Source organism: Bombus pyrosoma, linkage group LG15 (genome assembly GCF_014825855.1).
Source record: "Bombus pyrosoma isolate SC7728 linkage group LG15, ASM1482585v1, whole genome shotgun sequence".
NCBI lineage: Eukaryota > Metazoa > Arthropoda > Insecta > Hymenoptera > Apidae > Bombus > Bombus pyrosoma.
The window spans coordinates 8,000,524-8,028,087 of record NC_057784.1 but is presented as its reverse complement, the minus strand read 5'-3'; the positions used below and the strand labels follow the sequence as shown (position 1 = coordinate 8,028,087).

At 42.9% G+C, this 27,564-nt stretch overlaps 1 protein-coding gene across 1 annotated transcript in view; it reads left to right on the top strand.

Moving 5' to 3' along the window:
- The first annotated feature begins 337 nt into the window (after nucleotides 1–337).
- Nucleotides 338–27,564, top strand: part of LOC122575938 (alpha-2B adrenergic receptor) — a 131,720-nt gene continuing 104,493 nt past the window's right edge. The window contains exon 1 of the mRNA XM_043745467.1: nucleotides 338–4,652. Coding sequence (XP_043601402.1) covers nucleotides 3,498–4,652 — 1,155 coding nt within the window. The 5' untranslated portion in view covers nucleotides 338–3,497. The remainder of the gene's footprint in view (nucleotides 4,653–27,564) is intronic.

Genomic DNA, 27,564 nt, shown 5'->3' with positions numbered 1-27,564 from the left:
CTGGTTGCCATTTCGCCTATTGGGTTTATAGGAAAGAGATTTATCATCTTCGATCGATCGAATAATTGCTAACCGACTTTAGGAAATCTCCCTACCTTTTTCTTGCTTAAAAGCTGCACGAACGTAAAGATATCATAGATAAGATCGCAAAGGGAAGAGCAAGCTACGCTATCAGAATAAGGAGAACAGGCGTATTTTTTCGCCAACGGACCGATCGGTCGATGGTCCAAAGTCGACTGTCGGGCCGCGTCGGTCGGGTGCTGGCGGCGTCCCGACGCTTGCGCCGCAGCTCTCGCAACTCCGTCAGACGGCGCCCCGACGCTGGTACCGACGGACGGACCGGTCGGTCGGGCCACCAGTCAGCCTCCAGTGAGCTAGCCAACCTCTCTCTCTCCCTCTCGCTCGCTCTCTCGCGTGCACGTAGAGGCGCGCGCGCGCGGCCGCGTCCTCTCACCTATACGATAGCGTGCACACCCGCGCGTGCACACACATACATGCACACACGTTCATAAACATAGACAGAGTGCGGAGAATTCACGGACACGCGGCTCGAACGTCGGTGTGGACCGAGTTACACGTGCACATGCACACCAGTCGCTCTCGTTCTTTCTCGCTCCATCCCTCTCCACGAACTTTCTTCGTCGCACGCCCGCCTCGATCCTGCGAGGAGAGTCTCTATCCAGCGAACGACACGAGAGGGAGTCCGAGTTCCTGGCTCGTCCCTCGCGGCTGCAGTGCGTTCCCAAACATCCACGAGACAACCTCGAGGTGTCTGCACGTACGCACGCACGCACGCATCAGCCGTTCAAGGACCACGAGGAGAGAGGATTCGCTCGATTCTGATACTCGCTAAATCGAATCTATCGTACGAGACACGATCAGAGCCACGTTCGTTACCGCTTTTATCGTTTACTTTAGCTGGAAGTTTCGAACGTCGAAAGATAGTTTTTCCCCTTCGTCGTTTCGAATCTCGTCTCTGACAAGTGGTGTCCCGCGCTCGATCGTTCCATCGTCGTGTAATCGTCTCTTTCGAACTATCCTTGAACTTCGTCGAGTCGCAAGCTCGAGTTTCCCGCGCGTGTTTCGTCGTGTGTGATTCCAAGAGGAACCCGCGAGGATCGTGCGTGCGACGGTGGACCTCGTGACGGGCCAAGCGGAAACGACGACGTGGTAGAAACGTAAAGGCAATTCGAAGATCGTTGCACCTCCGGTTTGCAAGTCTTTTGTCGAAGAATATTCCAAAGTGAAGCTCGAAGCGATCCATCCCGATGATAGAGAAAAAGTCCACGTTGCTCTGAGATTCGGAGGAAAAGAATCTCGGGGTCGAGCGATAACGATCGACGATCGTCGAGTGGCGCTTCTCATGGGAAATGAGTCGAAGGAGAACGCGTGGTGGATGTCAAGCTCGATGGAGAAGCTAGCAGCGTGACGAGGGAGGCCGTGATCTTCGCTACTGGTCGAGATCTCGCGAAATTACGGAGGGACGTGTGCTTCGTGGCTGGAAGCTGAGAGTGTCGACGAACGAAGGGGAATAATCGAGCGAACTTTTGCCGTGTGTCGGGAGAACTTCGGTCGCTGTGTGATCAGCTGACGTGAATCGGTGGCACAGTTGGTGCAAGGTTACCCGATTCCGAACTCGAGGACACGGTGTGCGCGAATGAATCCTGTTGATCCAGGCGTGTGAAACAGGAGAGGGTTAAAGGACGGGCGGTAGGGAAAAGGGTTCAGGGACGTGTATCGACGAATCTCGAGCGTGTAAATAGGTGTACAGATGGGTCGAGGACGTCGACTTTGATCGAAGGAACGTCCTAGACGCATTCTCCTTTTTCCTTCCTCTCGCGTACTCATTTTCGTACCACGGTCCTTGCCATTTTCCTCCAACGATCTACGTGCTAGCACTATAATAATAACGTAATAATAACGTAATAATAAACCAGGATAAATCGTTGCGCTACGACTTAAGGACCATTTATCTCGCAACGACGTTGCAGCGGACGACTTAATAAATCGAGCCTATCAAAGTTATAGAGAACCAAAGGGATTCTAAGTAGCAACGCGAATTACGTGTAAATGTGTATGTATAGAACGTTTACGAATTTAAACTGGTTCTGCGATTCGTCGCCGCGTGTGTCTGTGTATGCGTAGAATTGTATAAAATAATCTGTCTGTCGCGGAATATTTTCGTTGTCTCGTCTGTGGTGGGCGACGTTCGATTCTGTGTTTCCATTCGGTTACTAAACAGGACGAGTAAATTACGAGTTTAATCGTAAACAATTCGCTGAAGTCACAAGTCGGAGCAGTACGGGTATATATCCAGCGCTTAGCCTTTTTAGCCGTGGCGCGATAATTAATTAGCTTAAGGGCGCCGTTCGGACTCGGGAATAAGCAAACGTAGAGCCAAGCGTGTAGGAAAAGCTACGGGGAGTAGGGAAAGCTCGACGATGATATAGCTCGAATATCGAACGTCATAAGTGACACGCTACACGACCCGTCTCGGTATCAATTTTCTTCTCGTCGATAGCTGCCGAGTAGATTTCGCGATCCAGTTCGTTTTGAGAATCATCGTCGGGCGATCGGATCGCGCGGAGGTCGTTGTTCGCTTAATTCGAAGGTGTCTGAGCTTTAATCTAAGAGGAAGGTAAAAAAAGGGGGACCAATTTTTCACGCCCATTCTCAATCTCTATCTTTTCCTTCTTTTCCATCTTGGCCGCTTTTCTCTTTCTCGTCTCGCCGTCTAGCTGCCTCCCTCCCTTCCCCTATCCGGCTTTATCTCCTGAATCCAACCAGCCAGCGGACTATCCATAAATCTCTCTGTACGCTCTTTCCGTATTAACTCCGTCATCGTGAGACCGGCCGGAATACCAGGAATACGAAGAGGGAGTCGCAACTCACGCAAGCAATAAATCAAGGGCCAACCTACCAGCGCGACAACGTGGAACAGGAAGGTGATACGTAGGCAGGCGCCAGGCGAGGATCGCCAAAAAATCAGATTCTAAAAGACTTTGATCCACAACGAGTGAGCGATTCTGCACCTTTGTTTGTCGGAGGGTGAAACTAGATACAAAAGTACATACGTTTCTCACGAAGAAAGCGTATAACCGAGAATACCCAAGTTCCCGCGAACAATAGTTCGATACAAAAAAGGACTGTGCGTCAAGTAACGAGTAGAGAAAGTAGCCGTTCCTTCCTTCCTTCCTTCCTTCCTTCCTTCCTTCCTCTCTATTCGAACCGAAGAGAGATCCAGGAAAGAAGGAACGAATTATCCGCTGTCGCCAAGAAGCTACACAGGCCACACGCCATTGTCCGTTTAATGACGATGACCTCATCCTGAAACGGGCATGACGCCCCTGGCCTCGAGATGCGACGAGACCACTACCATCCTGCTGTTGCTGCTACTCGAGCTTGCACCCGGTGCACGCTGCTACTCGCGCGCGGCCACCACGTCCGCCTCGACTTTGTCGAGATAGCATCTACAGTCGACGGCGAGGGTGCGAGTGATGCCGCTCCTCGGCAGCATTATGACCATCGACGCCGCCGGTAGTCCGACTACGGCGTCCACCAGCGTCTTCGACGAGAACATGACGTGGTCTCGACCAACCGGTGGCACTACGTCTTCCACTAACGAGGCCCACTCGATTGACAGCGCGATCCTCACCGACGAGCAGCAACTGCACCGGCTGATAGCCGCCGCGACCACGACTCACGACGATCGTGGAACCACCCGAATCCCCGATCAAGTCGACCAAGGACCAGACGTCGAACAGCGATCCTCCGACACCGGCAACGACACGACTACCGAGGCAAACGTTCGACAGGTGGCACCGATCGAGAGAACCGGTGATTGTGCCTGCGCTAGATTCCGTGCTGGGGATATCGTGTCGGGTGCCAGATTGCCCTTCCTCGTCACCGAACAGTTGGGCGAAGTGGAGGTCGCTAATATCAGCGAGGAAAGCACCGTTGCTTTCGATAGCACCACCGGGCTCGGTGTCACCACCGACCAGGACGACGTGGAAGGTCTGAGAGAGCTGGAACTGTTGTTCGGCTTGGGCGGCATAATGGAGGATATCGGTGGATCGTTCAACGACTCTTTCAACGAGAGTCTCTTGTTCCCGTGTAACGGCAGCTTGTGCAACGAAACGTCGTACATCGTGTTCGGGGAGAGCTTGTATCCATCCGGATATACGCTGCCACACATCATTCTGGCGTCCATCCTGGCGACGCTGTTGATGATCGTGATCGTCGTGGGGAACATGCTGGTGATCATCGCCATAGCCACCGAGAAAGCACTGAAGAATATACAGAACTGGTTTATAGCTAGCCTAGCCGTGGCTGATTTCTTTCTGGGTCTGGTAATTATGCCTTTCTCGTTGGCTAATGAAATTATGGGATACTGGATCTTCGGCTATTGGTGGTGTGACATTTACTCGGCCATGGACGTGTTGCTGTGCACTGCCAGTATCATGAACTTGTGTCTGATAAGCTTGGACAGATTCTGGAGCATCACGCAGGCGGTGGATTACCTAAAGAAGAGGACTCCGGCCAGGGCAGCTCTGATGATAGCGCTCGTGTGGCTTTTGTCTGCTCTCGTTTGCATCCCACCCCTATTGGGCTGGAAGAGACCTACGCCTGCTGAAGAATATCCCAAGTGTAAGGTAAGAGATCACCGTTCTTTTTTTTTTTTTCATTTCACGATTAAACATGTTCGCGTTCATCGTCCAATTTATACGATATTTGACAGAGATGAAATTGAATAAAATCTTATAAGGGAATAAAGTAGAGACGAAATAACGCGCAAAGGTACAGATGCTCGAGTCCTAGTCTGGTTAGTTACTGTTTAAAACACAATTTACTCGGTTGCACTCGAGCAAACAGGAGCGGGTAATACAAGAGTTAATTATTTCCCCGAAGCTGGTTGTTAGGGGTCGGACGGTCGTTGCAGATGACAGATTACGAGCTCCTGTTTCATCTTCCAGACGCGAAATTAAATCGGTCGTAGCGAGAAGGAGTGTAAAAAGCAAAAAAGACGACGAAATTTCTTCGCGATCTTTGAAACGACTTTTAGCGAAATCGTTTATCCGGCCAAGCGGTAACCATAGGTACAGATCGTTCTTACTTGACCGTATAATTTGTCCACTTATCACCGATGAATCCTGCTTGAGCACTTAATTACTTCCAATAGATGGATTCATTGTTCGAGTGGGAGAAACGATGGACCGGCAAATAGCGAGAATCAGAGATTCAAATTTATCGGATCAACTCGAGTTCCTTTTGCGATCGGGTACGAATAACGGGGTTGCATCGTAAACCTACGAAGCTTAGACCAATCTTATTGCAATATTTATTAGATCGTTTACTCTTAAAATCAGACCTTCATTAAAATCACGTAGAAAAATAGACACCGTATACTAAAAAATTTCTTCGCACGTGGCATTTTGTCGGTTTGTACTGGTCACACAATCGGCCGGTCGCCTTTTATGCATCGGCGAAACTCACTTTCATGCCAAACCCCTCGAAGACTGCTTATGTCGGCCTCCATAAAACGTTCTGCAAGATTGCAACTCTATCCCCCGATACTTTGTGCGCGTTACTGCTGACTTCTCTACAATTCCATCGTGTTTCTCTTTTTTTGTTTCTCTTTTTTTTTCGCCATCCCAATTTCTACCTTTCATTTCTGACTTTCTCCGAAAACACGGTTCCATTGTGGCGCAACGAGTTCCACTTCCGCAGCCAGATCCAATCGAAGTTGCGGATCGAAACGCGAATTTTCGTCGACGTTTCGAGGAACCCAAAGGTTTATCGTTCCCGTTGATCACGTTGTTTCCCGCTAATTGGAAGGCTTCGCCGCTTCCTCGGTCGGTTGCGCGCGCGGTTTAATTAAGCCTCGCGCACTCGTGACTGGAACGCGAACTTTTTAACGGGGCGAATTTTCAGAAACGAGCCACGCAACTCGATACCAGCCGGCCGCTATTAATACGCGCAATCGAACCTCGCGAGGCTACCTGTTGTTGCTGGCTGCAATGATGACTCGGCCAATTCTGGCTTTGCAATGTTAATAACCTTTGAGATCTAACGACGGGAAAAAGGTTTCGTATTTCGCTTGTTAACCATCTACCAAGCAATTTTGCCTTTTGTTCTCTTTGCAACGTGCCCAAGGCGTCGAGTTACGTTCGTTTAAATTTCGAAACCTCAATCCTATCACAACTATAGAAAAATGGTTTTAGAAGCCTACGTCACTTTTTTCTACTCTTTTACTTAAACAATCATCGAGAGATGTGAGGTTTATAAACGAGGAAGGTATTTAATTAGTAATTATTATAATATTGAATATATGAAATTTTATAGTTTATATTCCAAATGCAATAATAATAACGTGTCAATGATTTTAATAATTTCCCGATACACGTTCAGTGTTACCTCTTCTGTTTTCGTACCTATGAAAGGGAGCGTATGTTGCTATGCGTTTGAAAGTTAACGTTACATTATCCCCAACTAGTACAACTTTTCGTTGAGATCAGTCGGTTCTCGATAGAACTTGTTACAAGTTTCTTCGAGCAGGCATCGAGAGAAAGCGAAAAAGTCGCGTTGTAACCGAAGTTATCGCCTGTGGTGTTCAAAGGAAGCGTATCGTGACGGGGCGAGTCATTAGGTACACGCGAATCACGAACCAACGTTCGTGAATTTCGCGCGGCTTGAAGGATGAATAAGCGAAGTTGGTATGACTGAAGAGAGTGTAATAGGAGGAGCAGGTAGATGAAATCGGGTGACAGAGAACAGGACGCCGCGCGACGCGGAATCAAGGGGCTAAGCTTATCGGGCTAAGCCGCGCGTGTTGACTGAAGTCGGCATTAAGTTCGCGCGATACGGTCGAGTCTCTCTCGTGTAAAATCCGGCTCGCGCGCCATTAAGCGGCCGCACGGCGCCACGAGTACATGTAATGCAAGAACACCGTTCTGTGTCGCGGATCTGATCATATCTTATTAAGACAATTTTGTTCTTCTGTTGATTCTATTAGCAGACTTGTAGCCTGTCATACGTTCTCTGTACGAAATATCAGATGTTTCCTGAAAGATAGACGAGGTATCGGCTGTCTTGAACGATAATTATATCGTGATGTAATAATGATATTATCGTGGTGTGAAAGAAAATCGTGTCACGGCATTGTATATCGAATATGGAGACTGATGATACGATTGGATTTACGATAGCTAAATGACAAAATGTTATTTCTTTTTTCATATAAAATTTATGAGATTTAACTTTAAGAGATTTAAATTTACGACCGCCTTTGTGCAGAAGTACAAACGCAGAACTCTTCAATTATAATCTTGTAGCGCTGGTTTGAAATTTTTCTACTCACTCGGCTCTGCGCGATAGATTATTGCTACTTCCATCGGTATAAGGGACGGAATGGCTTGGCCCCGTGGGGAAAGTTCTCAACTACGAATGCTTAACGAAATGGCAAAGAAGGGAACAGAATTAAGCGGCAAAAGCAACCAGGCGAACGCTCTGTCAGAGCGCAAGGGAGCGGAAACGCCGAGACTTTTGCCCGTTTCCGTCGCTTTTTTTCCTCCCGGTTCAGCAAAGGCTGGCAAGCTAATCGCGTTAAAAGATTGAAGCGCAATCCTTCGTTCCCCTCTTCGGCCGTCTTCTATCAGCAAGTATTTGTCCCTGTTCATTTGTCACCGCTCCGTGGAGATTCAACGACGAGCGGCACGGTGGTCGCGAGATTGTCAGCTTCGTAATAGCGGTTCTACCGCGAGCCAGCGTTGAATCACGCCGGAGAAAAATAACGGCGCAGCCTTGAGGAAGATTCATTTCCGTTTCTTTCTCACCCTCCGTCCTCGACGATTCTCCAGAATCTTCGCAGATACGAAATTAGCGCGGTACGATTGTGCGAATATCGCTTAGAAACGTCTTCTTACCGATAACTGGCGCCACGAAATGGCTAGCATCTTCTTCCTTCGAGCCTAATATCGCATTCTGCAAGAGCTCTAGTCTGTTATAGAGAGAATAGTTGGAATAAAAAAGCCAGCGTCGTGGTTCAGGTGGCGCCTTTCAGAGAATTTTCAATCAAGCTGTGGTCTAGCAGACGCTGGTCTAGCGAATAGAATCGTCGCAAAAGATGGCCAGCTTGCCAAATAGCGAAACAAGAAGGAGACACTGATATTATAGCGTTGGCAAAAAGCAAACGTTATCGCGCAATGCAATTACGAGACCGGTTTATCTTCGAAGAACGAGGACAGGTTTCGATAAAAAAGTGGAATTCACTGTTTACCGGGTCTTTTCGTCTACAAGACCCGCGACAAAGAGGTCGGTGGTTATAAAGCGCTTCACAAAGCTCGTCAAGGAAAGCTGAAGCCGGAACTTAAAAGGGTGGTAGGCTTCTGGTCGCCGGAATTTGTGCTCGATTAAAGTGTTTCGAACATAAAAGCGCGTTGCCGCGATTCATCCGTAAAGTCTCTTAACTATCAACTTTTCAAGGAGTGGAAATAAAGTTGAAAGTATCGTTTCACCTCGACCCCTGTTACATCGTTCATTAGTCCGTAATTAACGGACTTTTTATCGCCTTTGAAACATTCGCAGAATTTATAATGGTCCACAGCTTGATACTTTCGTTGGTCAGTCGAAGCAAGCGATGAGCTGGAGCAAAAAATAAGATACAAGCGATGAATTATTTTCCGACAGAGGAATAAATCGGAGATTTTAAGAAGAAGGGGAAACGTTCCTTTAGGGATTAGGATTTATTGTGTCTTCTTACAATTGATCCTTTACGGAACGTGCATTAAATAGCAGTCGTTTCCCTAGGAAACTTCACGAAAACAGTGTGCAAAGCAAGAGGTAAGAAGATTCAAGAGCTTACAGCCTCTTTAAGAAATTAGATCCACGACTGAAACTACAGACCTGTTTACAAATCCAACCACTCTTCTCATTTTCGACAGTTTATCAAACAACTGTACGTGTACAAGGTGTTTCAGAAGTGTAGATTAATCAAATAGTCGATGACAGGAGGAACATCTTTTGCATTACGAGCTATAGAAATCTGGTTATCGATCGATATACTCAAAAGTCAAACTGACCAATTCCATTTTTAGTATATCTTTTAATTTCTCTGCATACGGCCGGTACTCAGCTTTCATAAATTCATTCGTCACACGTGGATAGCATAAACGTAGATTTTAAAAAGTACTATTTGTAAAAACATGACTTTCCTCTGCATTTTTCCCATATGCAATTGATTAATGTTACTTCTGATCAATTTATATATCGTGAATACTCGCCAATAGTCAGCCAGCTTCTATACTGTACAATTTGAGAGTTCTGTCGCTATAATAAAAAGCAATCGGACCTGTCACGTGAATATATTTTCTTAAACAAGAAATGCTCCTTTAATCATCCAGCCTATTATCCCCCACTTCATTGAGATATACTTTGGAAACACCACGTACATTCCACGTCTATTCATCACTTGGTCGAGGCAACCTCGTTTCTTCTATCTTGTCACGAAACGCGTTTTCGGATGCCGACGCGACGTGGAAACCTTCAAACGACTTCGTTTCGTTCTCGCGAAGTAATCGCGGCACGGTACGTTTCGAAGGGTTTGTTAAGCAGCTCGGATAAATAGCGGACCAGACATTTGTTTAAGTTTCGCAACAGCCTCCCGGGTACGGACGTGCTTCAATCTCCTAATGCGCTTAAGTTCACGCCTGGCGCACGGAAGTTGCATCTCTGGGGTGCATTATCTGTTACAAGTTCTAATAAATTTCTACCGAGACTCCGGTTTCTTCTCCCCAACCCTCTCAGCGAGACGTGACAGTAAGTCGATTTCGTTCGGGGAATTTCGAATTAACCCTGGCCAAGAGCTATCGGGTAATGAAATGGAAATCCTTTCGCGGCCATTTCGAGTCTCGCCGTCTTCGCGGCCGATGGAAATGTTAATCAAAGCGCTAGCGAGTTTTTACGACTAAAGCCGTAGCTACTGATTCGGCGAAAAGACGCAACGAGTTCCGTGATACTAGAAGTGAAGAATGCAGGAGGATCGTCGAAAAACTAATCGAGAAGTCACGTTGGATCGAGCGCAGTCTGATAATCAACGTGGCGTTTCTTTCAGCAAAAGCCATCGTGAAAATTGCAGCAACGACCTAAAAATATGTATTCGTACCATTGATAATAAAAGAATTATTATCAACAAAAAAGCTTTTCCACTGGCGAAGGGAAATTCTAATCTTAAAAAGATTACCACCGAGAAGATGCTGGCAGATGATGGAGGGTTTAAAAAATGTAGGCTCTTCGAATTTTACTACTGGACTTCACTTCGAAAGGCTTTCTCCAGAAAATGGTGCATCCAGTCGAGAGCTCCGAGAAGACGATACGACATTCCTCGAAGGATTCTCGCCTATGATGGGTTCACTTTGAAGTGTGCACGTGATTGCTCCAGAGGCAGGACAGAGCTCGCGTCAATGTTCGAAAGAAAATGCTTGGCTGTGCACGATTTACAATGAAATTTGCAAAGGCGCAAAAACGCCACGCTCGAGCGTATTGCAGCGTTGGATTGACGGGTTGAAGGAGTTTCAGCTCGCTCGGGCGAGAAATGCGAAGAACTCGAAGCTTCTGACAGTGGCCTCTGCCTTTCCAGCTAAAGCGTTCATGCAACAATGCTGGAAATTGTATTTTCCTTGAAATTTACCGAATCCCCCATGGAGACAGTTACGCTGTTCGAAACAAAAACTGATTTCTTCGCGTCCATTGATCGAATTACTCAAATTCCGAAGCGACTTGCCGCTAAACTCCTTTTCGTCCGACAGCTCTGACTTTTAACTATATTTAACTGCAATTAAAAAGGGCAAACAGAAAACCTGTCAAACTGGTTTTCCTTTGTGAAAAGTCATTATGCTAGAATAAGAAAATTAGCGTAAAATAAGAAACGAAAATTCGATGGACTCAAAGGGCCAACAGCATCAAAGGCAATGCCACGTCGACAAAGCGAATCGACGTGAATCCACGATTGTTTCCATCGAACTGGAAACGATTTCCATTGACGTGGTAAACGCAGCACGATCGCACGTGTCGCATAGAGACGATACAGCGGCGACTGCATCGGCGAAGCCATTTGGTCGGCGTGTCTATACGAGCTACGTTGTCAACTATAAATATACCGCGCGACAACAATATAATGTGGTCATAAATTAAACCTTCAAGCTGGGATATCCATTAACATAATCGAACCGAAGATCGCAAATGTTTCGTAAAAGCCATTTGTATCTTGGGTTATAACAATTATCTGCAAGCTAACGTTCTGCCTATAATCTTTTATTAAATCTATACGATGATAAGACTCTGTCACTTCGCGTTTAATAGCAGTTGAATGTCTGCTGAAATAAGGAAGCAACTCCAACTTCCAGTATTTTAAATAAAAATCCACTCGTTCTTTAAAATTTATTCGTTGGACTCTTTCAGACTAGTTTCTCCTTCCCTTTTCTCTTTCTTTTCTCCCTTTTTCGACCGATTGATTTGCCCTGAAATCACGAGACTGACGAAACCGCGGTTCTATAAGCAAGATGTTAAAGGATTCATTCCCAGAATTCAAGGATACTCGCGACGTGCATTTCGACTACGCTAGGAGGTCGAAATAAAATTTCCGAGTACTCAGACCGCCCCCGATGCACGAACCCAATTTTCCCTGGCACATCGTCGAGACTCAACGATACCTCGCAAGATTTACCGGCCCTGCTGTTCGTTTTACTGTCGCAAATGTTTCCTTACTTTTTATGTTGGTCTGCCGCTATAAAAATTGTTTCATTTAAGACTCTGTTTTAATTTCACTATTATCTCGACTTATTTTCACGCATAGAACAATCTCCTATCGGTTACTCGCCCTTGTTCAGTTCGAAATTGGTCAAGTTTTAAGTATACCTATTTGGCAATATTTCAAACTTTATTTTCCGAAAAACGAAGCGTCATGTAGAAAAATTTTATTCTATGTTTTCAATTTGTTTTTTCATATAGAATCGTTTCCCTGTCGATTGTATCATCGATACTGGCATACCCTGTATACTTAGGACGCGATGACGTAGAAATGAAAGAAAATTCGGGAAGCGATAGCTGCGAGAGATCGTAACGGCGTGCGTCGAGAGTTCTTTCTCGTGCGATTTCCTACTACCTCGTAATCTCTCGATATCACGCGTACTTTTACTCTCACGTTTCATCGAATGTCGGGATTTGAGTTTATTGGCACTGGGGACGATTGATTCTCAGAGCTTTGCGTTCGTTCGTCCTTGAGAATGGTATTGGCTTCTGAATTAGAAAATTCGATACATTTAATTGTCCGGCACCCTCGCACGGATTTTTCCTGAATCCGGAAACTTTTGGTATAAAAATTCGAAATTTGTAATACAAATTGGAAAGGCTATATTTCATATACATCAAATTGTTGAAACGAGTATAGACTGTTAAAATACGTTTTGTATCAAGAGAGATCTAAACGAACAAAATTTCCGGTGCTACAATGTAATCTGAAATACGAAAATTGAAAACTTCCAAAGGAAGCTTTCTAGGTAAAAGAACGATGGTGCTTCTAAAAATTTGTCTGCAATTTTTGGATTATTTATGGCGACGAGTGAAACTAATAGGGACATTATCTCGCAAAATTTAACGATGGGCAGCATCGTGATGGTCGTGTTTTTCCAGATATCAGCGAAACACTGCGATCGGCCTGCCTCTACAGAGTGTATTTCGATAACGAGCTGGCAAAAGTATCGTCTCCGATTTGCAGCGGCAAGTTGCTGCTAACGAAATGTACAATGCACGTGGCTCGTTCGAAGCGTATCTTAGAGGCACGAATTTCTCCTTTTTTTCTATTCTCTCAAACGTCGTTCCAAGGAACTCGCGATCTTTTCTGGCGCTTATGATCAAATATAATTGAAACATCGCATACAGCCACGTGCAACATTTTTTCTCCAAATAGATTTTTTTACTTTATATGGATAAAATGAGAAATTTTCTCGCCAGAATTTAATTATTCCGTTTTGAACTTTCCATTATAAATACACCATGAACGTGCTATTCAATTGTCTTATGAGATTCATCATATCTAAGGAACCGTATAACATGGAAATTGACGCTTATGATCAAATATAATTGAAACATCGCATACAGCCACGTGCAACATTTTTTCTCCAAATAAATTTTTTTACTTTATATGGATAAAATAAGAAATTTTCTCGCCAGAATTTAATTATTCCGTTCTGATCTTTCCATTATAAATACACCATGAACGTGCTATTCAATTGTCTTATGAGATTCATCATATCTAAGGAACCGTATAACATGGAAATTCCAACTGGTTACGAATGCCCTGTAGGAGCTACTTCGTCTCTTCGTACTGTTTTACGGCGAAATCTCATAACCCAGTGGGATAACGCGCGGCCATGACCCATGGCGAGATTTTTTGCGGATCTCGGCTTGTTTCTATGAAATCTACGTTGATGTGTGGTAACGTAGATTTCGCAATTATGATAACGTAATTCATTTCCGAGCACCGAGTGTAATCACGTTCACAGGTTTAAAGCGTAACGTTTGTACCTCCAGTAATTTATTATCGTTCTTTTTCTAACGCTCGAGATGAACGGTTTACCGGATAAACGTTTTTTCGGGCCTCAGCTTGTCGAATGATATTTCTCGCGAGAAGTTATTACTGCGCCGGAGTGAACCAAATAACTGGCAGAATTTTGTAAATCCTTTGTCATCGTGGCTTTAAATTGCAGAATGATGAAAACGTCCGTAGGCTATTCAAATAACATGGACGTTTGAGACCAACGGAAAATTTCAATTTTGTAGTAGGAATTTTTACGGAGCTTTTACGGTCGAAAGATCTTGTTTAGGTCTGCCGTCTGTTGTAGGCGCATCGTTGATAAACATCGTGGTTTGACCATGTGTTTTCACTCGCCCGAAGCTGACTGACGTGCAATGATCGAACGTTGACACAGATCGGTGAAAAAGCGAGCGTTGCGATCGAAAACACGGATTAACGGCCGTCGCGGCAACGATTGCTCTACGACCACGACTGCGGCTGCCCGATTAGGCATGATAAATCCGACAGGGCCTTGTGTGCATTGGTGAACCATAGACCGCACTAGACCTCCGGTAATAAAGCTGGCCTGGATTAATTGGACATCCTACTGCTAACGCCTCCTTACACGTAGTCTACCAGTCTAATTGAAAATTGAAAAACTTCTTTCAGTTGTTTCAAATGTTTGTCCAAACATTCTGCTTCTTCGAATATGACCAAAAATGTAATTTCACAAACGATTGCATATGATACAGTAGAGAAATTGATAAATATTTCGGAACCTTATTTTAACATTCTTCCATACGACTGTAACAATGAAAGAAATTAAGATCGAGCGCAAAGAACTCACTATGTTACGTCTGTCGACACTCTGCGTAGACCCGGCCACACACCGCGGGAAGATGACAACCAGATGTCCGCACATCCTTACTGCGTACCCTCAATAGTCTTAAGGACCTATCATAAATCTCAGGAATTTTCTAGCTAAGGTCCTTCAATCCGAACAAACATCTCTTTACTGAATTGTTTCTAAAGTTTATTGTTTACTACGGGAAGACACGGAAAAGTTAGTTTTTCTCGCGTATGATACTTCTCACTGGCAACTTTCTATCGAAGGCGGCTAAAACCCTTCGTAGTTCATCAATCTTCATTTATTCAATCAGAAGCAATGTCTACTGCCCTCACTTTCCTAACCAGAATTGTCATCAACAAATCCGATGGCCCCATGCGTTAGACCCAGCCATCGCTAGCTTTCCTCCGCAGCATCATCTTCACAGACAGTGAGTCTTTATGCATTTTTTGAACCGTCATCATCTAAGCTTACGTCGCGTACTACACATTGTAACTTTGGATATCAATCGAAACTCAATTATACCTTATCAATTTATATCTTCTTTACAAAGTTGTTGGAATAAACATTAATTTATACCTGTTAATTCTGTGCAAACTCATATGAACCACCTCTATTATCGTAATAGATATAAGGGGATCGATCATTTCGTGGCGTCGATTATCTAATCGTAACGGGAATTTACGACTCCCGTTGACGTGCTTTATGACGTCGAATAAACACAATATGCTTGTTGAAAAATTATATCAGCTTGCAAGGTATTAATAATATTCCGATAGTTAACTAGTTACATTATACGAGTCTAGTCAGACAGTTTTTTTTTTTTCGTTAAATTAAATAATTCTTGAATTAATCCTAATTAATGCAGCGTGTTCCCTGCTGCATCTTGTGTGCACGAGTTCACTTTAAAGCAAACGCCACTCGTTCGAAAACATCGAGCTGGAGCTTAAACAAATCGGTTCTCATAGCGACGGCGCAAAGAAAGAACTTTTCGGTGTGAAAGTGATTTGCCTGATCGGTTGACGATCGAATAAGCACAGAGATGAGAAATTCCGAACCGGTTGGTTCGTGGACGGGGAGTCGAGCAGACGGACCACAGCCCAGCAAACTCATTTCGCTGCGACAAGTTGGTTCGTTTATCCGCAAACTATTCATCCTCGTCGAAAATTGTCGGTTACACCTTCTCTATTTCGCTGCGTGGATATACCGAGGTAACCGAGGAAGGACCCATTGATACATTTAATCACGTCGAATCAACACCTTGACTGAATTAGATCGGCGGGTTGTCTGGAAATTACAGATAACGAGAAGAGACCGACGATCCGACCGATACGCCGGAAGAAACGATGAGTCCTGACCTCGAAATCGATTCGATAATTACGTAGAACGGCTGCCTTAATCGAGAGGCTCGAGTAAACCACGTCGAAAACGACTGGCCGAAGGCTGAAAGGGTGAAAATCGACGTCGTGCTACTGGCATACAGCTTTGTTCGCGATTCTTGCAACTTACTCTTGCTCGCTCGATTTACCTTGCTCCGGGTGGTCTGCTCGTGTAGGTTTTCGTACTAGGTTGGTGTATTCGAAGCTACGCTTAATTTCTTTAAAATATTGCACCAAATATTTATTGATCAAAGCAATTTTCATATGATTCAGTGCATTTCTCCAACAAGTAATTAATCATTTCCGATTTATAAGAATTCTTAGCTCTGCGATTGAAAAATTCTTAAAACAACGATGTCAAGGTGTTTTTCAAAATGATTTATGTAGTTGTTCTGTAGTTGTTATGTAGTCGTTCATTATTTGTTCTCCAAATTCAAGCTTGAGATATATTGATTGCTGGTAGAAAATCATCAGAATTAAATGAAATATTTTTCCAATGAACTCTGATGTGTTAAAAACATCTTTTTGCAAAAGCTGGTTAAATAGATCAGGATTTTGCCTATTGAAAAATTCCAATTCATTCGAGGTACCGGAACGTCGCCTTCGCTGCTGAATTTTAAATTTATTTCCTGAATTTCATGAATTTCAACCCTCAAAGACAGTCCCATCGGACCGTCTCGTATTTATTCTATCCTACGCCTGGTCGTAGAAATTCGATTTTTTCGTTTCGATTTTCGAAACATCTCCTATTCCGCTATTACAATATCCTCTGCGTTTCGACGTGTCGTTCGTTCGTTCCTGACATTTGCTCACGAATATTCAGCTTCCATCCGACATTTCCATTTCCTCCGTTTCTTTTCCTTTAACCACAATCTGCACGCCGTGGTTTTAATGGGATATCTTCGTCTATTTAATTTTCCCTTCTTTTAACCAACGTCATTCCATTTGTCATATTCGTCGACCTTCCACTTCAAAACTAAACCAATTAACACGCTATTACAAGATATCATGCACAGTGTTTCGTTCATCTTGGATGTCTAGATACAAAACATTAATTGTCAAAACATCTATTAAAGGAACTATCGTGGAAAGTTGATCTTCAGAGGAATTGAAATTGAACAAAATTTGTTATATTTATCTTCAAAAAATCGTGTTCCTGTGTCTAATATTAATAAAACAGCTAGAAAGATTGAGATTCTCAGTAAAGTTCTATTATATCTTGTTATTAGCTACTTTCATCGACAGAAAAATTTGTGTCAAGGAAAAAGTTAATTGGTTTAGAACAGCGAATGCTGTGATTCAAGCCTTTCTTACTTCAAGCACATTTTTTCGAGTTTTCCAGGTTCTTGATATTTTTTAAACGAAGAAATAGTTTAAAAGATATTTTAATTTTAATCGTGTAAAATGTATTACACGTGAAATTCTGCATCCTATGTACATATTACGCTACGTGAAGGATGATTAAGCGCGATATTAATTATCCGTGGAATGTCGCGCAGCATGGAGCGAACAAATCGAGTAACGAATACCTCGCGTCGTTCGTAATCCGAAGAATATCGATACAGATCCCTCCAGGCGTTCAAATAATTCGATGGATCAGCACGAAAATTTCATCACGGCGTCGAAGCTTTCGATGCAACATCTAATAAGATGGAGTCGCGAAAAGCTCCGCGGGGAATGTCTGGATCCTCGGAGGTGTGGATGCTGGCAAGAGGTAAATAATTCTGCGCGTAATGCTGCTTGAGATGTATGCTTACGCGGGATCAATGCGAATGGGGGAACTTGGAAGTTTGCTGTCCGGGATTCGAGCCCCGATTTACTCTAATATGAGCGAACACGGGTAAGCTTTCGTTGATACTCTCATTCTCTGTCCTCTTTCACACTCTCCTCCTTATCGTACTTCGTCAATTCCTTTTCGGTTTGATACCCTTTAATCTCGATACAATAGCTTGATGCTTATCTTCGTAGGAGATTTGCGCGAGAAACAGAGATTTCAACGAAAATCTGGATAGTTCGGACGATGAGAGTCTGGAAAGCTCGTTGATCTCGAGAAGCTCTTCTCGACGGCCGTTTGACCGGCGTACAAAACCGCGGATTCATTTTAATCGCCCCTTAATTGAAACGTACAGGCGCAAAAGGCTGGCAGAGGCTCGCAAGGGCGAGTTAATTTTCGTGGACAAGCGTGACTGGCTACAAAACTGATTCCAAGGAGGAGTTAGCTTTGAGTTCGGGTTGGCTTTGATCCGATAAAAGACTCGGTCAGTTAAGATTCAGAATGTCGATGTCGGCGGCGTTTCCTTTAGACCACTCGTGTAAATGTTATCCGGTTTAATAAGTATCTTCCGGAATATGCAATAGCGTCGCTGTTGCTCCTGTCTCATTAAGGATTCTTTTGTCCGCCACAGTTCAACACAAACCCCTTCCGACGTGTCTAAGCACGAAACAAAAGTTCCCGTTTTCCTCGACAAACATTTGTCTTCCCCCTTTTATCTGAAAAATAGCTTCATTCCATTAATTTTCCTGTTGACACTCGATCTGTTGCTGTGAATTGTCCGAGGATTGATGATCAATAACAGAGACACGAATGACGATGTCGTTTTGCAATTTTGGTGTAATATATTCACAAAAACTGTCTACAAACACGTGGAATACTTTCGTGAGTCCGTGCATATGCTCGCCACTGTACAGTTATCAAAGCTCACATTGTTATTACTATTTCAAGAAATCTGAACGAAGTTACGTCATTCGCTTGCATCGAATCTAAATTTGACAAAGAAGTTAGCCGATGCGTTCATGGACAAGAGTAATATGAAACATTAAATCGCGCGAAATACAGCGACGCCTGTAGTTCCTAGACCACTTTGTCTCACTCGCGTTGCATAACCATAACCTAAAATTCTCAATTTCAATAAAGCTTCTTTCGTAGGTCAACAAACGCTATTCCATTACATTGAACGGACGATTCATCCGTGGTCGATTAATTCCTTCCAAATAAACTCCGGGTGTGGAAACGAATGGCTCCGTAAGCGAGCTTCCATTAATCGCGCCACTTTAGAGCGGCGCGCCGCCTGGTCTCGCGGATGCATCTTGCTCCGGCAAATTGCTGGCCAGCAGATCCGTTTGTCTTCATTTAATCGGCCACCTTATTTGTCTTGATTCAGTTTTCTTCGATCAATTAGCTCGCGAGGCAGCTCGCGTTTGGAATTCAAAGCCGAGGAAGGATCTCTTTTGTCCGACCGAGCAGGACGAACAGCGTCGAGCAAGAGTGAGTATTAAGAAATCGTGAATCCTTTCTCTGCTCTTGTTCGGCCGCTTTTGTTCTCGTTTAATGGAAATTTGTTAGATGGAACAGTATTAATGTTACTTTGGTGGATTTCCGCTACGAGTATACAAATGTCATCGAACTGTATAAAGTAGTAGGAAAGTAATGATCGAAAGAAATTTTCCTACCTTTTTGTGGGTTCAACAGATATAGAGTCGTTCCTCTTTGGAAAGCTCTTCTACATATTGACGTAAGCATTTGCTTTTCTTCCGGAATATAAATTTACTTCATCGCCGCATGGATTCATCCTGCATTTTTCCATTAGTCGAAAAACAATTCTTGTATATTTTAGATCTCAAACTTGCAGGATGGTGAAGTGCCATGATATTGGTTTTTCGGGAACAATCGTGTCCGGGTTGAGCATCCGGTTAGAACTTCCGAGTTGAGTCATCAGTTTAATCAGCCAAGCGAAACAGTATAAATGGAGACACTAGGGTTTCAGGTCTGCCGTGAAGAAGTACAGTCTACGAAACGTTCGCGTAAAGTGTAATTCCAAAGTGCAAGTGCAAAGTGCAAGTGCAAAGTGCAAACACGATTGCTCCCGAGAAACCAATATCACGGCAATTCTACGTATGCTTCATCATCTTCGAGAAACGTAGTTTTGTTTTCGAAGACGAAACGAGAGTGGCGAATGAAGATATTGGTAGAACGATGCTTCTGACAAGATTGATAATTTCCACTGATACGAAGCTTCTAATATTAAGCGGAAACGTAAGAAACGCATAATCAATGGAAGCTTAGAAGAGGCAAAATAATCATCATCCGCGAATGCTAATCTTTTATGTTGAATAGCTCATACTATTCAACGTTATTCATACCCTTCCAAGAGGGTTCTATAACGCTGCTACTAGTAGAAACAGCACCGATAATTCACCCAGTGTCTTGCACGAAAGGAATAACAAATCGCTTCACCGTTCGCCAAAGCATACTCCCAGAATTCGAGTATCTGCAAGGAATAAAGCGATTTCGCGTGTACTCCACACTTTTCTCGAACCACGGCTATTCTCCGGTCGTTTTTGTTATGCTAATCGAGGAAACGATTGCGATGATAAAACGACTTAACTTCCTTTGATATCTGTTTCAGATTTATAGAGATGTGCGTTAGTCTGGCTAGTAACGTATCGTTCTACTGTAATATTAGAGCTATCAAACTTACTAAACCGACGTGTTTCAATTTTCTTTTTCATACACAACTAATTTTTTAGTTTTCAAGTATATACACGTATCTATCTTAAGATATAATTAAACGTTGTTCGTAAACGTGAAAGTGGATATTAATTTCGTTAATTAATTATACGTATAAATAATCAACTATTTACTATATCAATATTTATAACGTTCATAGTATTAAGTTAATCTTCACTTTTATTGGGAAATGTAATTGTACGTATCCATGTGTCTATATGCGTATACATATGTATGTATGTATATGTACCAATAGTAACTGAACGCGAACGTCAAAATTTCAAAATTTGTTTAATCGATCATTCTAACTATCAATTTCGAACAATTTTACCATCCATTGCAAATAAAACCACGTACTATCTACGTAATTTTATATAAACCACTGGTTGTCAAACTCTCGTGTTGTCCAAATTTCGGACTCGACTGACGTCAATGTAGTATTGCGTCATTCGAAAATTGCGAAGTCAGAAGAAACCGAAATACCCCGTCGTTTATTTCCTGCGGCACCTCTTGGCCAGGAACTGGTAGCGAATCGGCCAATCGGCATGGCCTGGGTCACAAATTAAATCGATACGCACCCGCGTTAAGTCGCCCCGCCGGCCGAGTGCCAGTAGTCAGATCGAGGTCGAGTCGGACGGTGAGAAACGCGCAGATAGACGCCTTTGTAAACACCCGGTGACCGCCTATCAAAAGGCTAAATCACGTCAGCGGATGCTGGCTAGGTTGATAAAAGAAGCAAACTTGAAACCACCGTGAGAGAACAGGAAACGTAGAAAACGAAGGGTGGAATTCAGTGGATTCCGACGGCGTGTCTTCCTTTTTCTTCTCGGGTTTCTTTCACCCGCTGCTTTTAACCGCTTGAGTCACGACAGTCTTATTTAGGTTTAACTTCAATCTTCCCAGAAAGTTTTGGAATAATTTCTCGAGAGTAAAGCAACACTAATGTGCGTGGATTTCTAGATTTGTTCCTTTTTCCTGTTAGCATAGAAATGTCAGACAGGCTTTTATTCAGTAAAGCGATATCTCAAGTTTTCATTCAGTGAAATAATATCTCAGAGTCTATATTCAGCAACGAAATCGAAGAACGAGAATCTGTTCGGACATGATGATTCAGTTATCAGATGCTACTCCAAGGACGAGCCACCTGCCACTATGAATTATTATTTTTATTTAAAAGAAAAAATCGCCCAGCCGTCAAATATCGCACGCGAAGCATCTAATTGAATCTTTGAAGCCCGATGAAGTTTGAAGTTCGACGGACTTTACAGGGAGACGATCTTAACTTCCGGGGGCATGTTTTATGACGCGACACGTTTAAAAGGAAATTTCTGACTATCGACCGGAAGGAGACATGGAGGTGAGTAACCATCATAGACGAGACAGGGGTTGATGGGGACCGCACTGAAACTTTTCACGGAACGATCTTCACGACCAAAGTTCCGCGTTTCTTTTCCGAATTACATTACGGATGATCAGCATACCCTTTTGTATTACCGAGAATGAGAATCTGTCATGGAAACAAGCTGCAATCTATAATTGCATAGAATTTTTAGATATCATGTTAAGAAACAAGGGAGATTGAAACAATTTGCAAAATAGACAAGCAAGCTAAAAGATGGACAAAAATATAATGTGGGAATAATAAGTATTCGTGTAGCTTCTATTTTATATAATTTACAACAGATTTTACAATACAAATACCATCGCTTTCTAAATATGATTGCGATACGTGACTGACTATTAATGTTTTGTACACTGATATCAGTGTACTCGGTAACGTTGAGAAAGTTGTTGTAGAGTTGACTAAATTATGCCGATGAATGGGTAGAAAATGGGAGGTACTACGATAAAAGAAAGTGTTACGTCGAGCGACACTCTACCTAGACCAGGCCACACACCGCGGGCGGGATGGTAACCAGATGTCCGCACGTCCTTATCTCGTCCCTCAATAGTCTTAAGAACCGACCATAAATCTTAGGACATTCTAGAAGATCTAAACTCAATCGATATCTAAAGGCTATTGTTTATGGCAAGAAGATACTGAAAGTTCGTTTTGCTCACGTACGATACACTAGCACGATACACTAGCAACTATCTATCGAGGGCGGCTAAGAGTCCATCCTAGTCCATCAACCTTCTTGTATCCAATCAGAAACAAGTCTACTGCCCTCACTTTTCCTAACCAAAATCGTCATGAACAAATTAGCTTTCTCGAGTCTTTAGACACACCCATCACTAGCTTTCCTCCGACACAACATCTCCATTTTAACTTACTTATTCTTCACCGTTAGAATAGTCAACACGTCATTACCGAGTTTCATACCTTAAATCAATCACTTACTTAACATATACATTCGCATCAGTGTAACTATTTTTCTATATAAAGTTGTTGGAATAAACATTATTTTATACCTGTTAATTCAGTGTAAATTCAGTTGAACACCTCTATTGTCGTAACAGAAATCAGGGGATCGATCATTTCGTGGCGTCGATTATCTAAACGTAACGGGAATTTACGACTCCCGTTGACGTGCCTTCTCGCGATCGCGTCTCTCCACGAATGGTCGACGAAACAGAAAGAAAAATTAATATTAATTCGTATGATCAATGTGACAGTCTGTTTTGTAATTTGTTGTGTTATGTAAAAAATTTGGCAGGTCATAGAAAAACCTCAAAATTCAATGTGCAAAATGCGATTGTATTAGAAGTAAAAATTTTCTAAAATAACTTGTTCTCAAAGAAATATCGCCTCTGCAAATGAAGAAGCAACGAGTATCGAGAGGGATAAGGAGCAAATTGCGAAAACATGACGTACAAGGGACGCGAAACTACGAACGTGCGCCGCGTAAAATTTACGTTTGTTCCACTGGCGATACGTGGGTGGGTAAATAACGCGGCGGCCTCGAATTTCAGTTTCCGGGTCGCGGTATCGGCGACACATTCGCGTCGCGTTTTTACTCCGGAGGACAGTAATCGGGTGCACGCGTGAAAAACAATTGAACCGGCGCGGCGTCTGTGTCGGCGGAGGCTGCATGCAAAGCGCGTCATTCGGGCTATTAATCGTCCGACCGGTGACGGTGCAATTATATTTTCCACTTTGCTAGGCGCGGCTTCTTCCTGCGCGGGTAAATGCCGCTTTCCTGTTGCTGAATTTTTTATCTTTCTCCTCTGTTACAATTTCTTTCCTTGTGTGAACTTTAAGAAAGTAGCAAATTTGATGTCACGTTTTACTGATTTTTTGGAAAAGCAGACGAAAGGGAAAAAGAGAAGGGTGAAAGGGAAGGGACAACGAAGGGATGAAATACAGGAAGGAGACAAGAGGGACAGATGAATCGTGCTTTTAATTTACGATATGTATGAACAAATTCATAAATTATCTAACAGAAAAGAGCATTAACTTTCAAGCAATTAACTCGGCTATGATAATAACTGCAGTAAATTTTAATTAATTCCACGCAGATGGCGGCTGATCTGTTAGACAGGTGCAAATTCTTTTTAGAAATATTTTTGAGCAATCACATTGTACAGCTCGCAAACAAAGAGTAGCGTGATATATTATATGAATATATGCGAATATATTTTCGGATCGGACTGGATATAAACGTATATCATGTGTATTTTTGGATATTTCGTCGAACGTCATACCTTTCTATATATCGAACATAATTAATATTGCTTATGATTATTTCCATAAACAAAGAATTCCGACTACTCTTTATAATTAATGTCCATTTATTTAATCACTGTATTAGTTTATTTATCTGTGCATGTTTTATATTTCTTCCACGATGGATGTATCTCTCAATTTGTCGTAAGAGAATATATTTGTCACATTGATAGTTACGGATTATATCCATTCCATTAATAAAGGATTTTTGTTGAGAAAATAAAACATGTATGTTCGTATAATTTTTATACAAAAATTGGCATTGGAGCATAGATCGAAGTCTCAGATGTAACGTGAACTATAACCAAATTATTAGAACCACTAGTTTCACAGGATTAAAGTTGAACAATGTTAATAATCTGTCGAGGACAGCTACGACATTTTCTTCACCGTTGCTCTCAATTGAAAAATCTGGGTCCGCGGAATATTCAGACAATCTCGAGATAAACGTAACTCGGAAAGAAGACGCTTCGCCGGTCATGGATTAATGAAATTTAATTACGGTTGCGGGTATTGTCCCGTAATTACTCGCATCCGAAACATAATTAAAGGTGAATGCAGGCAGACACGGTGCGATCCTTCGCATCGTGACTCCATTTCCGGCCTGGATATTTACTGTGTCCTCGTAAAGGGACCTTCTCCATCCCCAAAGTAGCAAACCAAATAAGAAACGACAACAACCGCAAAACAACCAAAGAATAGATCGGAGAAGCAAAAATCAACAAAAATAAAACAGAAGGAGTCGATAAAAAATGTTGAAGAAACGTTGAAGAGCCGGTATGGTAAAAAGTGTAATTAGTCAAAGAGTCAATGCTCATCGTGTTTATTCGTATTATTCCTTACGATTATTATTATTATTCCTGACTTCGTAAAATGAAATTACCTTTAGGTGTTTTTAGAGTTACGCGTTACAGTATTTTCTATTCGTTAGCATGTTTTTTCGTGGCAAAATGAAACTTTTCATTCGTAAATAAGTAAAGTCGAACAAAAAGTAAAGTTAACACACGGTGGTTTGTTAGCCGTGGTACTTCTCAAAGCTCCTTCAAGCTTATATCCAATTTTGATGGTTCGAAAATCGAAGTGGTATAACCAAAGTTTCCAAGCAAGGCGTTTGCCCTTTGAGGCTCGTTACAGGTGGCTTGGTTGCAGCTCTTTGTTCCGCCGGACCATCTTTGGTCCGTTTTTTCCTGCCTCGTGGCCACTGCATCCCCTTGCTTTTCCAGCGCAGCGGTTGCACATCTAAGCGCCGTATCTTTTTCTTTTTCGCTCAACGAGCTTCCAACGAGGCTCGGATAAGCCGTAATTCCCCGGCTTTCTTGGTGCGCGAACGACCAGCTCCACGCGGAATTACCGGCTACAGCCGTGCATTTTCTTCGAGCCGACTCCATCCATCCATTCGAGTCGCTCGGTTTTCACGATCACGCGGACACAGTTATTTGTACGGATTATTATTTATTTCGCGACCGCGGCTTAAGATGTTGAGTAACGAGGCAGCTTCGCTTTCAGAAAGAATTTCCTCCAGTGCCGGACAGAAAAATTGAGACTGTTCTTTTTAGTAGACCGCTGAGTAATTGAGGATTTAAATGATCGCGATACTTGGACTCTCCGGGCGATTTCTCTCTGTCGTTCCTCTTAACGCCATTCTTACCTCGTCGGATAACGCTTTCTAGATCCTGCATCGTCTCAAAAAGTGGCTCTTTTCGAAGTAAACTTTTCAACGACCCAATTTTCTGACGAATTTACCAGCACCTCATGCCAGTTAATTACCAAGACAATTGTGTGCTAGTTTCTCTCTCACTTGCGGCGAGCAAACTGATATTTTTGCAGAGAGAACAGCGAAATTACGCAAAGTTCGCGTGATTCTTGCGACTACGGTATTTATCGTGGCGCGACAGAAGCATAGCCCACGGGCTCTCGGGTAGAAACTGCGGAGGGGAAACGCGCTCTTTCGTCGACGGTGAACAATAATTTCCACTCCGAGAAAACGAGGAGAATGGCGTTAAACGAACGTGTTGTTTACCAGGACAAATACTCGCCAGGGTCGTGTACGTTTAATACTAATTATCATATCGAGAATGCCCTAAGCCAGGCTGGGACCACCGTCAGGATTTACGTTACAACGTTTAGACCGGCATTTCCTGCGCTGATACACACGGGACTACCTTCCTTTGAATTATAATAATTTCAAGAGCAGGCCCTGAAATAGTTCCCAAGAGGGTGGCCGCGAATTAATCGTCCCTCGACATTGTCTACGTTAGGTAATGACGTTTAATGACAGTCGGGAAGCTCGTTCAATGGCCTTGTTCAGAGATCAGGAGTGGCATAGGGGAGTCTTGATGCGTTAGCGTTTGATCAAGACGTTCGTAGAAGTTACAATTTTGCAATGTTAGAATGCTATTAACTCTTTGATGCACAAAGTATTCTTTCACAAATTTGTTCATCCGAATTTTTTCCTTAACAGAAATAGGTTTTGTAGTATCGGGAATAAATATATTATGATTTATTTACAATAAATGGATCGTACAGATGTTGATTAAGCAGAAGAACGATGGTTGTTTAACGTGAACTAATCACAATAACGTACTATAATCTAGACAACTCGATAGTTAATTTGCAGCTCACGTCACAACGGATCCAACGCTCTCTCTCTCTCTCTCCCTCTCTCTCTCACGCGGACCACACTCTCTCGACAACACTATATTAGCAACACTATCTCGATAACGCGACTCACACTCTCTGACTTCTCGATTCCACACCCTCTGGCTTCTCCACTGACACCGACTGTTCTAGCATCCCTTTGTTTTTTCTTAGGCCCAGCACGCACGTGTTCCGCAACCGCTCGCGGCCAGGGTCACGTAGGCCTTTTCTACGAAACTATTCGATTGAAGGACCGACGACACATTGATGGACCCGACGGTGCTCTCACGACATTGTTTATGGTTTACTCGATATCTCTTAGGCCTTTTGTCCACGATACTACAGTTTAGTGTATTTTTTTCCAAACATATGTACATCTCCGCTCTCCGTGATTTTAATATACACGGTCGAATTAACCCTTAGAGTTCTATGGACGCATATATGCGTCTGGCGAAAGTCATCGGTGTGGACTAAGGACGCATATATGCGTTTGTCAATTTTTCCGAGCACCTACGCAGAAGTAATACTATTACGTTTGTGTGAGATAGATATAAATGCATTTCAATGTTAATGCCGCGTTCGAAGGAACTGTCTTTTCTTTTTTTTTTTATTTAATACTTTGCATTCACAATTTGTCCAATTTGGACATTTGGTAGAATTGAAACTGTCTGTGAGAGAATATTGGTCTACGGACGAACTGTTGAAAAGCAATATTTTCCGCAAAATAATAGCACGAGATCGATAGGATGCACTTTAACGATAATAATACAGTAAGTGACGATCCTTTAGCAAAAATACGACCAGTAATCGATAAATTAAAGATTTCCGGTGTCGGATTATGTATCGATAATTGTTTTGAAATTTTTCACGCACAACTGAATTATTAACTTGTGTTATATTTATTAAATTTAGTTTTCTAGTTTATTGTTTTCTAATTTACTACCAAAATTCTAGTTTATT